This window comes from Nicotiana tabacum, chromosome 2, assembly GCF_000715075.1.
Source record: "Nicotiana tabacum cultivar K326 chromosome 2, ASM71507v2, whole genome shotgun sequence".
Taxonomy (NCBI): Eukaryota; Viridiplantae; Streptophyta; class Magnoliopsida; order Solanales; family Solanaceae; genus Nicotiana; species Nicotiana tabacum.
Genome location: NC_134081.1, coordinates 126,926,248 through 126,942,602, shown reverse-complemented (window position 1 = coordinate 126,942,602; position 16,355 = coordinate 126,926,248). Strand labels below are relative to the sequence as shown.

General features: G+C 35.3%; 1 protein-coding gene across 1 annotated transcript; it reads left to right on the top strand.

Annotated features, from left to right (window-relative positions):
* The first annotated feature begins 771 nt into the window (after positions 1-771).
* Positions 772-10,772, top strand: LOC107777566 (eukaryotic initiation factor 4A-9-like). Its single transcript, XM_075239267.1, has 5 exons — positions 772-917; positions 1,363-1,432; positions 1,608-1,714; positions 1,976-2,406; positions 9,881-10,772. The coding sequence occupies exons 2-5, from the start codon at positions 1,365-1,367 to the stop codon at positions 10,514-10,516; spliced, it is 1,242 nt and encodes a 413-aa protein (XP_075095368.1). The 5' UTR covers positions 772-917; positions 1,363-1,364; the 3' UTR covers positions 10,517-10,772.
* The last annotated feature ends 5,583 nt before the right edge of the window (positions 10,773-16,355 follow it).

The following is a 16,355-nucleotide window of genomic DNA, read 5'->3' as shown; positions in this document are numbered from 1 at the left end:
GGTTTTCTTTTTAAACCTACTTACTATTCTAATTAGTGTAGTGTTAATTGAGACATTTAAGGTGAGATAGAGGATAGTCAAGCTAATCTCTTATGATTAAAACTATTAAAATTCTTACTAAGGAGTAAGCAAAAATCTTAAATGACTGATAATATGAATTGGAATAATTAAGATTTTGCTGATGAAGTTATATTGGCTACACATTTAAGGGGCAAGTGCAAATATAAATATTTTCATGGATGCTATTTAGAGATTAACCAATACATAATTTGTTGAGAAATTTTAAATTAAAAATTTAAATTTCAGGACAATTCATGACACTTTTATCTAAACTTCAGGACAGTTCATGACACTTTTATCTAAATTTCAGGACAATTCATGACACTTTTGTCCCAAAAAATTAAACTGAAAAATTGAAATTTAGAATGTACTGGCTAATTTCTAAATAGCAGCCCTTTAAAATGGGTATTGATGTCATTCCTACATATTATATTTTTAGTGTTGTTGAACGGTGTAATGGTTTTTTATGTTTGTAACAATAACTTTCACGAACATCTTTTATCACACTTTTCCTTTGCCACTTTTTTGAAATTTTATTTTTATTTTAGATTTGTTTGTTTAGGACAACCTTAAACCTATCGCCTCCAATTGCTATGTCTTCAAAAAGGAGCCAGTACGTAATGTAAGGAAGCCGCAAAATGGGACACGTACAATTCCATAAGGGGCAAATTCGTCAGAACAAGAAAAAATATGCGTCTCTTTGGCTACTACGGAACCCTCAAAACATTCGCACATTATTGTATCGTATATCTCTACAAACTCCAGGGAGCCGTAGATCCGAGAAGTTTGGGAAAAAAACCCTAACTTCTCTTATTACTCACAACTGCAGCATCTCTTCTCTCCCTCTACATCTTCAGGTACCTTTCTCCTTTGTTTATTTTCTAGTTACCTTTTTTTAATAAATTTTGGCTATAGTTTTTGAAGCTCTAGATATAGTGTGTAAATGAAATTATTAAATTCTTTATTTTTTTTTGTTTTGTGTAGTTTGATGTAGATATATCTCTTATGAATCTGTTTATGGGGTCCTCTTTATGTATCAATCAGCTTACATCTTTCAAAATGTTTTCAAAACAAAAGAAAAAAGCACAAAAATTTACTCGTTGACATCATTTTGTGCTAAAGTTATAGTCTTTAGAAGGATAGTGACTAGCTATTTTTTTTTTGGGGGGGGGGGGGTAATCGATTTGGTTAGTTCAGTTTGGTTTGATTTGTGGTTATGGTGGGGTGGGATACATGTTTTGACAATTTTTGAGTTCAAGCTAAAAACTTTCTTTTTGCTGATGTGCTGTGAATACTTTCTAGTCATGGCGGGTGCAGCTCCTGAAGGATCACAGTTTGATGCTCGTCAGTATGATTCGAAAATGACAGAGTTGTGAGTATCACTGTCTCGATTATACTGTTGCTTTTCCATTCTCAAATTGTGTTATATTGCCTTGAGTTTGTCTATCCACACATCGGCATACCTGGGGTCAAAATCATGCCTGCGTGAGAAATAGTAAATATTTAGTTGTAATGTGTGTGACAACCTTCTTTGATTGCACATACAGGCTAAATGCTGAAGGGCAAGATTTCTTTACCTCATACGATGAGGTCTATGATAGTTTTGATGCCATGGGATTGAAGGAGAACCTCCTCAGGGGCATTTATGCATACGGTCAGTTGAAAATCTTTTGCCGTTACTCTTTCTTGGTTCTTGACTTGTGTACAGATTATGAAAAAGAGGATGACGTGTTTTTCCTTCTCTTCGCGCTGCTACTAACTTAGGGATTTTGGATCAAACTGAGTGCTTCATCTATTTTTACATGGTTGTTCTGTGCATATTGTCTCGTACTGAAGTATTTATTCATAATTTGGTCACTTCTTTTTTTGAATTTGTTAGATACTTAGATCTAATATTGGACTATATCCATTGTAGGTTTTGAGAAACCCTCAGCAATTCAACAAAGAGGAATTGTACCTTTCTGCAAAGGTCTTGATGTGATTCAACAAGCTCAGTCTGGAACTGGAAAGACTGCTACGTTTTGCTCTGGAATTCTGCAACAACTAGACTATGAACTACTAGACTGTCAAGCTTTGGTCTTGGCACCTACTCGTGAGCTTGCACAGCAAATTGAAAAGGTCATGCGAGCACTTGGAGACTATCTTGGTGTCAAGGTTCATGCTTGTGTGGGAGGCACCAGTGTCCGTGAGGATCAACGCATCCTTTCAAGTGGGGTTCACGTTGTTGTGGGAACCCCTGGACGTGTATTTGACATGCTAAGGAGACAGTCTCTCCGCCCTGATCACATAAAGATGTTTGTATTGGACGAGGCTGATGAAATGCTTTCCAGAGGCTTCAAGGATCAGGTAGACTATTTTAGATGAAAAAATGCCCCTTCTTTTCCCACATACCTGCACAGTGTCTGTGATGCATACACATCTTCATCTTTGCATTGATATCTCTTTTTTTTTTATATGAAAGTCTCAACCTGTTCTTTATAAAAGAATGACAGTCTTGATGTTTAAGGTTCTTCAGTTCACATGTTATACAAATGATTTTAAAATGATACCACCAACATCATCAATGTAGTGGGGTTGATTATGTTTAGGAGTTAGTCTTTTCTTTCAGCCTGAGAAATATGAGTCTGTGCAGAATTATTCACTTGTTTTACTTTTCCCGGGGATGAGGGGTGTGCAGAGGTTTTAGTTACTGGAAAAAGTTGTTATTCCCGCCATTTGTAAATAATAATTCTGCAAAATATAAGTTAGCGTAATGAAACAATAATTAATTCGAGCCCACTGAATTCACAGTGTTTCCTTAAGGAATTTAATCCCCTCCTAGTACCCAAGGTAATGGATTATTTCCTCCCAGGATAGAACGAATCACACACTGGTGTAGAGGTACTTCAAACCCCAGTGTTTCAGCGAACACAAAGTTCGGTAGCAAATCACACTTACAGTTGCTTTGTTTGAAGTTAAAAACAATGCAGAACGAGGGAGTAGAAACTCAGAAAATCGTATGGAAATGCTAAGAGGAAGGAGTGCAATGTATAGCCAAATCTGTTGAGCAATTTTCAGTTTGTGTCTTGTGTGTTGTGTTGTTGAGTGTCTTTCTTCAACATCTGCTGCACATATATATAGCAGTCAGTGTTGAAGAAGACCAAACGTCCACCCTCCATGGTGGAGCAAGCATTAGCTTGTTTGTGGAGCAAGCACATTCATGTTTGTGGAGCAAGCACATTCATGGTGGGAAGAGCATTAGGCGGCTGCCAAATGGTCAATACACGGATTGGAAAATATCTGTTACAAATGCGGATAATCTTACGTTAATATTTACTATTAACAAATAAATTTGGTCCAAAAAATTAATCAATCAATCGATCATTTGACCAAATCCAAATCCAAATCCGAAGCCGAAGCCGTAGCCGAAGCTGAGCCGAGCGAGCGACGACGACGACGGCGCGAGGCTTGCTTTCTTCTCAACTCTTTAAGAGCTACAAGAAGAGCAATTATATATATACCCACCAAAAATCTCTTCCTCTTCCAATATGGGACAATGTCTCATTGTCAAGAGGGGGAAACTTAAAATTTTACTCAAAAATTTCATTTTCCCTCCATTTTCCATTCACACTCATTTTAAGACTATTTCATCTTAAAAATTAAAACCTCAACAATCCCCCACATGAATGGGGAATGGCTATATCACGAAAGTATGCATGAAAAAACTGTGTGATTTACAAGCAAGGATTAATCGCATCTGGATAAGTAGGTTTCCCTTTGAACTTTCCGTAGTAAACTTATGTCGGATATACTCGGTCAATCGGTAGATTTGATATCTTTGAACCGTCGATCTTTGGTGTATACCTAGACAACCATAAGTCACACAATCAACCCTTAACCGTCTTTGGTTCTCATTGTTGTGTTCGTTTCAGCCATGAACACCGCCTGGTTTCATAAGTGCGTAGAGAACTGGCCTTACAAAGTTCTCCTTGAAGCGGCTAACACTTCACACTTACATAGGTGATTCCTAAACGTGTCATCCTGTAGATACACTATTTGATATACCCCGTATCAAATTTAGAAATCATTAAAAAGCCTTAATGCTTTATCCTTGGTACTGAACATTGTCTCATCACGAGAACGGACTAAAATTTTATTTGACAATGTTGAACCGTCATTAATGACTTTGTTTGATCTCCTTGAACCTAGATCTTGGGATCTCCAGTCTTCTAGGTAGAGTTACCGCCACAATGACTTGTTCTCGGCCATAGCCCCATTCCCCTTGATGATTTCTCAACTACCTCTCTAGTTAGGCCTTTTGTAAGTGGATCCGACACATTATCACTTGACTTTACATAGTCAATCGTGACAATTCCTCTAGAGAGTAATTGCCTAACGGTTTTATGTCTTCGTCATATATGACGAGATTTACCGTTATACATAACGCTCCCAGCCCTTCCAATTGCCGCTTGACTATCACAATGTATGCATATTGGTGCCAACGGTTTGGGCCAAAATGGAATGTCTTCCAAGAAATTCCGGAGCCATTCAGCTTCTTCACCGGCTTTATCTAAGGCTATGAATTCAGCCTCCATTGTAGAGCGGGCAATACATGTTTGTTTGGACGACTTCCAAGATACCGCTCCTCCACCAATAGTGAATACATATCCACTCGTGGACTTAGAATCAGTTGAACCGGTGATCCAATTTGCATCACAGTATCCCTCAATCACCGCAGGGAAATTACTGTAGTGCAATTCAAAGTTCTGGGTATGTTCTAAATATCCCAAAACTCGTTTCATTGCCATCCAATGAGATTGGCCTGGATTGCTCGTATATCGACTCAGTTTACTTATAGCACAAGCTATATCTGGTCGTGTACAATTCATGATATACATTAAGCATCCCAATACACGAGCATAATCCAATTGTGATATACTTTGGCCTTTATTCTTTGCTAATGCAAGATTCACGTCAATTGGAGTCTTTGCAACTTTAAAGCCCAAGTGCTTGAATTTTTCAAGTACTGTCTTAATATAATGAGATTGTGACAATGCCAGACCTTGAGGAGTCTTATGGATCTTAATTCCCAGAATTAAATCAGCAACTCCCAAGTCTTTCATATCAAACTTGCTATTGAGCATACACTTAGTAGCATTTATGTTGGCAATGTCATTACTCATTATCAGCATATCATCCACATATAGGCAAACAATGACTATGTGATTTGGAACATTTTTAATGTACAAACATTTATCACATTCATTTATCTTAAAACCATTTGACAACATTGTTTGGTCAAATTTCGCATGCCATTGTTTGGGTGCTTGTTTTAGTCCGTAAAGAGACTTAACAAGTCTACATACCTTCTTTTCTTTACCTGGAACCACAAACCCTTCAGGTTGTTCCATGTAAATTTCTTCCTCCAACTCTCCATTTAAGAAGGCCGTCTTAACATCCATTTGATGAATTTCAAGATCATACACTGCAGCTAATGCTACTAACATCCGTATGGACGTAATTCTTGTAACTGGAGAGTATGTATCAAAGTAGTCTAGACCTTCTCGTTGTCTATACCCTTTGACTACGAGTCTTGCCTTGAATTTATCAATAGTGCCATCATCTTTGATTTTTCTCTTAAAAATCCATTTAGAACCCAAAGGTTTATTTCCAGGAGGAAGATCAACCAATTCCCATGTATGGTTGTTCAATATGGATTCTATTTCACTATTGACTGCCTCTTTCCAAAACAATGATTCCGAAGAAGTCATAGCTTCTTTAAATGTTTGAGGCTCATTCTCCAATAAGAAAGTCACAAAATCTGGTCCAAATGAAGTAGACGTTCTTTGACGTTTTGGATCCTCCTGATTACATGTACTTTCTTTTGTTTCTTCCCGAGGTCGTTTAGATCCTTCACCAAACGGCTCACATTCCTTTTTATACGGATATATATTTTCAAAGAACTCAGCATTATCTGATTCTATAACCGTATTATTATGAATGTCGGGATTTTCTGATTTATGAACCAGAAATCGATATGCTTTACTATTTGTCGCATATCCTATGAAAACACAATCAACGGTTTTCGGTCCTATCTTTACCCTTTTGGGTTTAGGAACTTGCACTTTTGCCAAACACCCCCACACTTTAAAATAATTCAAGTTGGGCTTCCTTCCTTTCCATTTTTCATATGGAATGGATTGTGTTTTGCTATGGGGCACTCGATTTAATATTCGATTAGCCGTAAGAATGGCTTCCCCCACAAGTTCTGTGGCAATCCAGAACTTATCAACAACGCATTCATCATCTCGTTTAATGTGCGATTCTTTCTTTCCGCAATCCCATTAGATTGGGGCGTGTAAGGGGCTGTTGTTTGATGAATAATTCCATATTCTAAACATATTTCTTCAAAAGGAGATTCATATTCACCACCCCTATCACTTCTTATCATTTTTACTTTCTTGTTAAGTTGCGTTTCAACTTCATTTTTGTATTGCCTGAATGCGTCTATTGCTTCATCTTTACTATTCAGTAAGTAAACATAGCAATATCGAGTACCATCGTCAATAAAAGTTATGAAATACTTCTTTCCACCGCGAGATGGTATTGACTTCATGTCACAAATATCTGTGTGAATTAAGTCTAAAGGATTTGAATTCCTTTCAACTGACTTATAAGGATGTTTAACATACTTAGATTCCACACATGTTTGACATTTTAATTTTTCGCATTCAAACTTGGGCAGTACTTCCAAGTTAATCATTTTCCGCAAGGTTTTATAATTGACATGACCCAAACGTACATGCCATAAATCATTTGACTCAAGTAAGTAAGAAGAAGCTGAAATATTATTATTGTTTTCCACAACCATTACATTCAGATTGAAAAGGCCCTCAGTGAGGTAACCTTTTCCTACAAATATTTCATTCTTACTAATGACAACCTTGTTGGACACAAAAAAGCACTTAAAACCGTGCTTAACAAGAAGTCCAGTAGAGACTAAATTCTTTCTCATTTCGGGAACATGAAGGACATTGTTCAAAGTCATGACCTTGCCAGAAGTCATTTTCAGAAATATCTTCCCATATCCTTCAACTTTTGCTGTTGAAGCATTTCCCATATAAACTGTCTCTCCGGGTCCAGCAGGAGCATAAGTAGCAAAAGCTTCTCTAACTGCACAAACATGGCGAGTGGCTCCTGAATCAAACCACCATAGTTTAGGATTTCCCACCAAGTTACATTCAGAAAGCATGGCACACAAGTTATCAACATCATCATGCTTTACTACCATGTTTGCTTGACCCCTTTTCTTGTCTTTCTTCGGAGCACGACACTCCGTAGATTTGTGTCCGGTTTTCCCACAGTTGTAGCAGTTTCCACTGAACCGCTTCTTGCTTGGGTTGTATTTCGGACCAGAAGCCTTCTTCCTCTTTTTGTTATCTTCAACAATATTTGCTCCCATTATTGTTGAATTTCCACGGCCTCTCCTTTCAGCAGCTTTGTTGTCCTCTTCGATTCTCAACCGAACAATGAGATCTTCAAGGGACATTTCCTTTCGTTTGTGTTTCAAATAATTTTTGAAGTCCTTCCACAACGGAGGCAACTTCTCAATCATTGCTGCTACTTGGAATGCTTCGTTGATGACAAGACCTTCAGCAAGTAGATCATGAATAATCACTTGCAATTCCTGGACTTGGGTAATAACAGACTTGCTATCTACCATTTTGTAGTCCAAAAATTTTGCGGCAACAAATTTCTTCATCCCGGCATCTTCAGTTTTATATTTCTTTTCAAGCGCATTCCACAATTCTTTTGACATCTCCACGCTACTGTATACATTATACAGATTATCGTCCAGTTCGCTAAGAATATTTTTTTTGCATAAAAAATCAGAATGCTTCCACGCTTCAATCACGAGAAAGCGTTCATTCTCTGGAGTTTTATCTGGCAGATCAGGAACATCTTCCTTGATGAACTTCTGTAGACATAACGTAGTTAAGTAGAAGAACATCTTCTGCTGCCAGCGCTTGAAATCAATCCCGGAAAATTTTCCGGGTTTTTCTGCCGGTGCCAACGCCAGTGTTCGGCTTGTCGATGCGTTGGCAGTCACCATCGGAACAGCTTGGTTTTCGCTTTCAGTCGTCATTTTTTCTGTAAAAGAATGACACAAACAAACGTTTTAAAACTGGAGTAAAAATCACGTAGATTTTAATTTCCAACAAAACGCCACGAAGGCTTTACTCTCCAAAACAGGAGTACACAAAACCACAAAGGTTTTAGTTTGCAGAATAATAAGAATAACACAAATACAGAAATAAATATTAAATTCCTTAAGATTGTTATTCCCGCCAATATTGCTGTATTTGTAAATAATAATTCTGCAAAATATAAGTTAGCGTAATGAAACAATAATTAATTCGAGCCCACTGAATTCACAGTGTTTCCTTAAGGAATTTAATCCCCTCCTAGTACCCAAGGTAATGGATTATTTCCTCCCAGGATAGAACGAATCACACACTGGTGTAGAGGTAATTCAAACCCCAGTGTTTCAGCGAACACCAAGTTCGGTAGCAAATCACACTTATAGTTGCTTTGTTTGAAGTTAAAAACAATGCAGAACGAGGGAGTAGAAACTCAGAAAATCGTATGGAAATGCTGAGAGGAAGGAGTGCAATGTATAGCCAAATCTGTTGAGCGATTTTCAGTTTGTGTCTTGTGTGTTGTGTTGTTGAGTGTCTTTCTTCAACATCTGCTGCACATATATATAGCAGCCAGTGTTGAAGAAGACCAAACGTCCACCCTCCATGGTGGAGCAAGCGTTAGCTTGTTTGTGGAGCAAGCACATTCATGGTGGGAAGAGCATTAGGCGGCTTCCAAATGGTCAATACACGGATTGGAAAATATCCGTTACAAATGCGGATAATCTTACGTTAATATTTACTATTAACAAATAAATTTGGTCCAAAAAATTAATCAATCAATCGATCATTTGACCAAATCCAAATCCAAATCCGAATCCAAATCCGAATCCGAAGCCGAAGCCGAAGCCGAAGCCGAAGCCGTAGCCATAGCCGTAGCCAAAGCCAAGAAGAGTAATTATATATATACCCACCAAAAATCTCTTCCTCTTCCAATATGGGACAATGTCTCATTGTCAAGAGGGGAAAACTTAAAATTTTACTCAAAAATTTCATTTTCCCTCCATTTTCCATTCACACTCATTTTAAGACTATTTCATCTTAAAAATTAAAACCTCAACAAAAGTGATATCTGGTCTATGGTGCACTTGAAGGGGAGCCTTGGCGCAATGGTCAAGTTGTCTCTGTGTGACCTATAGGCTACGGGTTCGAGCCGTAGAATGAGCCACTGGTGCTTGCATTAAGGTAGACTACCTACATCACACCCCCTCGGGGTGAGGCCCTTTCCCGGAACCTGCGTGAACGCGGGATGCTTTTTGCACTGGTGCACTTGACATACTATAGCCCAAATTATTGCGGTAGAGGTCAAGGATGCCATCTTTTTTCTGTTTTCTTTATGGTAGTTTCCTTTTGTTGGAACATAGTTTAAATCCATGGCCTTGTTTTCTTGATAGTTTGTGATTAGTATGCGTGACGCTGTAAATTATGTTTAGCCTTGCAATGATGTCCAATGTATTTGTGATTTTGTTGTCCACTTTCCTTTTCTGTGTTCTTTTATGTATGCTATAGTTGTATCCCCAGTACTTCCGTGTTAGTGTTCTAGGTCTGTATCCACTGCTTGTCTTAACATGTAATATTTTACTTAAATTTACATGATTTCTTCCCTGGTGGTTCTAAAATTTACACATTTTCTTTGTCCCCAGATCTATGATATTTTCCAGCTCTTGCCTCCTAAGATTCAGGTTGGTGTTTTCTCTGCCACAATGCCTCCTGAGGCCCTTGAGATCACAAGGAAGTTCATGAACAAACCCGTGAGGATTCTTGTGAAACGTGACGAACTGACCTTAGAAGGTATTAAGCAGTTTTATGTGAATGTAGATAAGGAAGAATGGAAGCTTGAGACCCTTTGTGATCTGTATGAAACCTTAGCCATCACACAGAGTGTGATATTTGTGAATACTCGTCGCAAAGTTGACTGGTTGACTGACAAGATGCGGAGCAGAGACCATACTGTCTCGGCCACTCATGGTGACATGGATCAGAATACTAGGGATATTATAATGCGCGAATTTCGTTCTGGTTCCTCTCGTGTTCTCATCACCACCGATCTTTTGGCCAGAGGAATTGATGTCCAACAAGTTTCCCTTGTCATAAATTATGATCTCCCCACTCAACCTGAGAATTACCTTCATCGTATTGGACGTAGTGGGAGGTTTGGTAGGAAGGGTGTTTCAATCAACTTCGTAACCAGCGACGATGAGAGAATGCTGTCTGACATTCAGAGGTTTTACAATGTGGTGATTGAGGAGCTCCCAGCAAATGTTGCTGATCTCCTGTAATAACCAGCTTTGGACATTCAGAGGTTTTACAACGTGGTGTCTCCAAACTTCCCCTCTTTTCTTTTTCATATTCTAGATATCCTTATTACCTTTTGTTTGTTTAGTAGTTTCTGCTATTCTGAACTATTGAGTAATGCATATTAGCATTTTGTAATCCATCATCTTATTTAGTGGTGGGCTTTTGCTAGTTTTTGACATCCAAAGTTTGTATTTGAAGGATGATATCGAGTACATTTTTAATTTGCAATTTGGAAGAGATGCTTCAGTCCCACCCCCCTCCCCCCCCCACACGTACCTAAATAGTAAGTACCTAAATAGTAAAAGTACTCCCTCCATCCCAATTGATGGTGTTTAACTGGGTATAAAGATTTATTTAAGAAAGAAAAGACAATTTGTGAAATATTGGTTTAAATAGGCCATAATGATTAGTCGAAAGTAAAATTGTTTTAAATATCCAAGTGTATCCCATCCTCCTATAGGGATAAAAAAATACTATAATTCCGGTATAACTAATTTCGGGATTAGTTATACCGAGATTTTATCCCAACCAAACATGGGATAAACTCATCTTAAATTTATTTCCGGAATTAATTATCCCTCGTACCAAACAGGAGCTTGTACTGATTTGAAGTCTGTGCAGTGAAACCTCTTTTAGTACTTAATTAATTGTCCTTGTTCTTATTATGTAGGACATGTTAAAATAGTAAAATAGAAAGTGGCGTATTTGATATGGAATTGGTTTTTGAGAACAATGAGATTTGACCTTATAATTACCAAAAAAGGTGCTCTATTCATTTAAGAGATGAATTACTTCGTTCCGTCTATAACTCTTCTTATTTGGTGGAGGCTAAGGAAACATCAGTATTTCCTATTACCCTTACAGACTAACCCGAGCCTAAGAATTGCGTGGCCTGTTACCATTAAAAACTAAATAGAGTTTTTTACACGCTTGATCCTTTTTTAATTATTATTTAAAAAAATAGCATCATTTATTATTTATTTCATAAAGAGCACCTTTTTTTTTCATTATTAGCATATTATAAAAATTAAGCTCAATATTTAATAAGTTAACTGACTCACTAATCACAGGAAGTACTTTTTTTGTCTATCTCCATTCTCCCTTTCCAACATTCATCTTCTTCACTCCATTTTTGAAAATCTGATGCATATGTGAATGCCACCTAAATTCAAGATGTATTGATTTATACGTCTTTTATACTTTGTATATTAAGTATCACTTTACTTCAAAATGTATTTTTATGTATATAATTTTTGTATATTTATTTGTGAAGTTCCATCTTATTTTAAGATGTATTTTTAATGTATATTTCAAATATATTTTACATGTCAAGTGCCATTTTAATTCAGGATGTATTTTGTATGTATATTCTTTTTGTATATTTATATGTCATCTTAACTAAATTTAAGATATATATTTTTATGTATATTTCACATGTCTAAATGTCATCTTAATTGAAGATGTATTTTTTATGTATATCTTTTGTATATTTCATATGTGTTAACTCAATGTATATTTTTTTATATATACGTTTTGTATATATTAACATATATTATTATCGAAGTAAGATCTTTATGTTAATAAAGTAAGAAAGAAGGAAGAGAAAAACTTAAGAAAGTTAATTAAAAAGAAAACAAATGGAACAAATTTAGAAAATATATTGGCTTCGACAGAAAATAAAATTAAGAAGATGAAGAAAAAGAAGGAAAGCTAATAGATAAAGAGAAAAAAAAGCACGATTTTTGTACAAAGAATTATTGACTTTCTATTCAAATTGCTTATGTTTACGGATTAATAATTAATATTCTTATTTTAATGGAACTGTATGCTACAAATATAAATATTTTTCTGCCACAACTGTAATATTGGGTTTCATGCTAAGAATTTGTTATATTTCTTTTAAACTGTGACAGTTATGTAAAGTTACCTAAAAAATACAATACTAAATAAAGAAAATTAAGAAGTTAATATCTGGAATTCGAATAAATTGAATAACAAAGGAGATTTCATATTTGTAAGTAAGGCATTACCAAGAGAGTAAAAATAGTTCAAAAGAATAGAATTCTGTTAGTTTTCTTGTAAAGTCCAATACATCTAATAACTTTGGTTAAAGCAGATAGTCCACGTCTCCTCAAAAGTAGGACAAGAAAGTAAAAAGGTTACATGGAGGGCCTGAAATCTTGCTAAAATTCTCATGTTTTATACTTTACTTTTCTCTCAATTTAGCTGAATTACTACTAGAGTATCTAATGTTATGAAATAATTATAATGTGGATGTTCATTTATTACTCCGTTATAGAAGATTATCCGTTTGGTACTCTATTAAAGTTTATCTACAAGCAGGTGATGCAGGCAGGTTATAATCAACTAAATAAAATGATTTGCAGTAGCTTCTTATTAAACAGGCAGGTTGCAAGCAGCTCATGCAGACAACTTACAAGCAGCTCAAGAAAAGTCTCGCAGCTGCTTCCTTTATTCTATAAATAAAGGAGTTTTCAGTTCATTATGTACATCAATTTGAAGTTGAATAATATATCAATCTCTCTCTATACTTGTCTTCGGTTTATTTACTTTATAGTCTTTATTTTATAACACGTTATCAGCACGAGACTCTGCCATTTTGAGCACTTACTTCGAATTTAATTTCTATTTCAGTGTTCATCTCCGATGTAAGGCGACACTCTTATATCTGTGGTTAGATCTTGTTCATTCCGAGCATCATAAGGCAAATTATATCCTTGAGGTGGTGAGTTTTTCTTCTTGGTAGTAGTGATATAGATATCAGTTACATCTGGAGTGGCCAAATTTGCGTAATTTAATTTGAGCCTTTTGCTTATATTTTAATATCTCTACCATCGCTTGCTTGGCTATATGTTACGTATACAATACCTATTTTGGTATTTGTTTTCATCCTAATTATCTTAGTAAAGGATTACAAAGTGGATAACATTGTTAGATCCACTTAAACTCTAGCAGAGTTTGTAAGAAAAATACAACCACCAGAAGCGGTTATGTTTCGTATATCTCATTATAACTAAATTTTGTTAACCACCAGAAGTGGTATATGCCTATGACCATCAGAAGTGATAATTTAGATTTTCTATGGTTACAATTAAAAATAAGCTAGAGAAGTATTCTCTATATTGCATGAACGCCTCGATTTTCTCCTGAAGTAGTAAATATATAAAAAAGGTTAGAAGCATCATAGTTTGATTTGATTAATACGCGTTCAGATAATTATGTTCGATTTCCTGAAGGATGAGAATTTTTGATAAATATTAATCCATTCCGTGAAGTGAATGTGATAATATTAATAAAGCCGTAAATATGAATGCGCTTTTGATGTAAATATATTACAATCACATCCAGAAGAGTTAATATGATCGAGAGAATATGTACTCAATATTTCGTATTTTAAATTTACTCCTTAAAAAGTAATACAGTTGAAATTTTCTCCTGGAAAATATTATGAAGAAGTGTTTTCTTGTGCTTAAACAATTGTTTTATATTGTTTATTTGATCATAATTTTCTCTTATGATACCAAAAGTGTCTGAACAATATTTGATAGTACAAAATGAATCAACAACTCCTGAAGAACTAACTGTTTGTCTAGAAGACACATGACACCAGTAGTGTCTAATAAATATTAGATTGTGGATAATAAATGAAGGCTTTCAAAGAACTTATATACAAATAATATGTCATTTATATTATATGATTCTGGTCAAAACATATGTTGTAGTAAACCTATAGTTTACTTTGTAGTAAACCTATAGTTTACTAATATAAATGACTATCATATTGAGATTACAAATAACTGGAAGATTGAAAATCTTCATGTTTCCACAATCATAGAGGGCAAAATAATATGTATATGAGAAGTGACCCGCCTTATTCTTCAATTTTTATTATATCATGTATCACAGTAAACCAGAAGTTTACTAATGCAAAAACAGTCACAGTAAATCATAAATTTACCGATGCAAAAGTTTATGCCATAGTAAACCAGAAATTTACTTAGAGATAGCACATGCCATGATAAACTTGAAGTTTTTATTTGTCATTTTTAAATGAGCTATTTGAGAATTCAGATAAGTATATACTGAAGAACTAGAAGATTCTTCAAGAATTCTCTTGTGTTGTTTGTTCTCATAATAAATTGATTATACCAGCTAAAGTTGGGACTAAAACCCCTGAATTCTGGAATATACAAAAGGTGAATATGGGCCCATTCACTTATCATGTGAACCACTATAGATGCATATATGCGATGGTTACATATGTGTTTATTGTCAACCTGCAGTTTGGCATTTGAAATTACCTTTCTCAATTAAGAGCATAATTTTCATATTATGAAATCAAGATAGTTCATCTTGATGATGCTGGTTTATATCCAAGCTAGTTAAGCATTGAATACCTCCTATTAATGGCTAAACTATTGCTTATAAGAATAAAACCTCATGTGTTGGTCTAAGATTTTCTAAATTGCATACAGCAGCACTTGTATGCATCAGACCCGCAAAATATGCTAAGTCCTCCCCTCACAATTAGTTTAGGATAAAAAACTAAATATATTTACTATCTAATAACTTTTAATGTGTGGTATATGATTAATTTCTCTACCAGAATGCACAAAGATAGGTTTTCCAAAGAAGATTGGGGATATGAGTTAGTTTTTCTAACATTTGGGGGATGGAATAAACAACTGAAAAATATGCAATTTGAATCGAATTATCATTAATATGATCCTCACTTAGAACATAATTCAAGTCAAATGCCAGAAGCATTTGCTGATCTAAATTAAATATCATATTTTAGTTGCAAATGCTCCTATTAAAATTAAAGTCCCCGAAGGATAAAGTTTACTGCATGCATGAAACGTAGTAAAGCGATCGGTTCCAAAGATAACATTCCTTGAAAATGATATGAGCAAATGATCAAAATGATCATAATTAGAAGGAAATGAGCTCTAGAAGAGCCCACGACATAACATTTCATGGAACTCCAAAAGAAGTTCAGGTACTTGAAAATAAAGAAAGTGATGAGATCTCAACAAGTTATGTCACTTGTGAACCGATATAAAATGATCGTCGACGATATATTTGATACAATATAGTGCACAATATTGTGAGGATCAGACCTGTAGTCCAGACAACTGAGGATGTCATTCCATTTAGATGCAAGTCATAACCTATATGACTTATTTGATCAAATTTATATAAAGATCCCTGAAGGATTTAAAATGCTTGAAGCATATAATTCAAAGTCTTGAGAAATGTACTTAATCAGATTACAAAAATCTTTGTATGATTTAAAACAATCAGGGCGCATGTGGTATAATCGCCTCACTGAATTGATGAATGAAGGTTATATAAATGATGGATTTGTCCATGTGTTTTTACAAAGAAAACACTATCAGAGTTTATTATACTTGCTGTTTATGTTAATGACATAAATCTTATAGGAACTCCAGAGGAGCTCCAAAGGGAAAAACTTTGTCTTAGTTTGCAAATTGAATATTTAGCAGACGAGATATTTATCCATCAATCTGTCTATACAGAAAATATCTTAAAATGCTTTTACATGGACAAAACACACCCATTAAGTACACCAAATGGGTGTTCGATCACTTGAAGTAAATAAGGATCCGTTCTAACCTTCAGAAGAGGATGAGGAACTCCTTGGTCCTGAAATACTCTATCTTAGTGCAATTGGTGCACTTATGTATCTTGCTAATGCTAACAAATGTTATACAAATCATATTGGTTATGCAGATACAAGTTATTTATCTAATCATTGATCTCAAATCGGATATGTGT

What these genes read in the sequence shown, in the direction of transcription:
- LOC107777566 (XM_075239267.1), top strand. Translation starts at nt 1,365, where the DNA reads ATGGCGGGTGCAGCTCCTGAAGGATCACAGTTTGATGCTCGTCAGTAT. An exon ending in GATTCGAAAATGACAGAGTT is followed by an intron (nt 1,433 to 1,607) that starts GTGAGTATCACT and finishes TTGCACATACAG; the next exon opens with GCTAAATGCTGAAGGGCAAG. An exon ending in CCAGAGGCTTCAAGGATCAG is followed by an intron (nt 2,407 to 9,880) that starts GTAGACTATTTT and finishes CTTTGTCCCCAG; the next exon opens with ATCTATGATATTTTCCAGCT.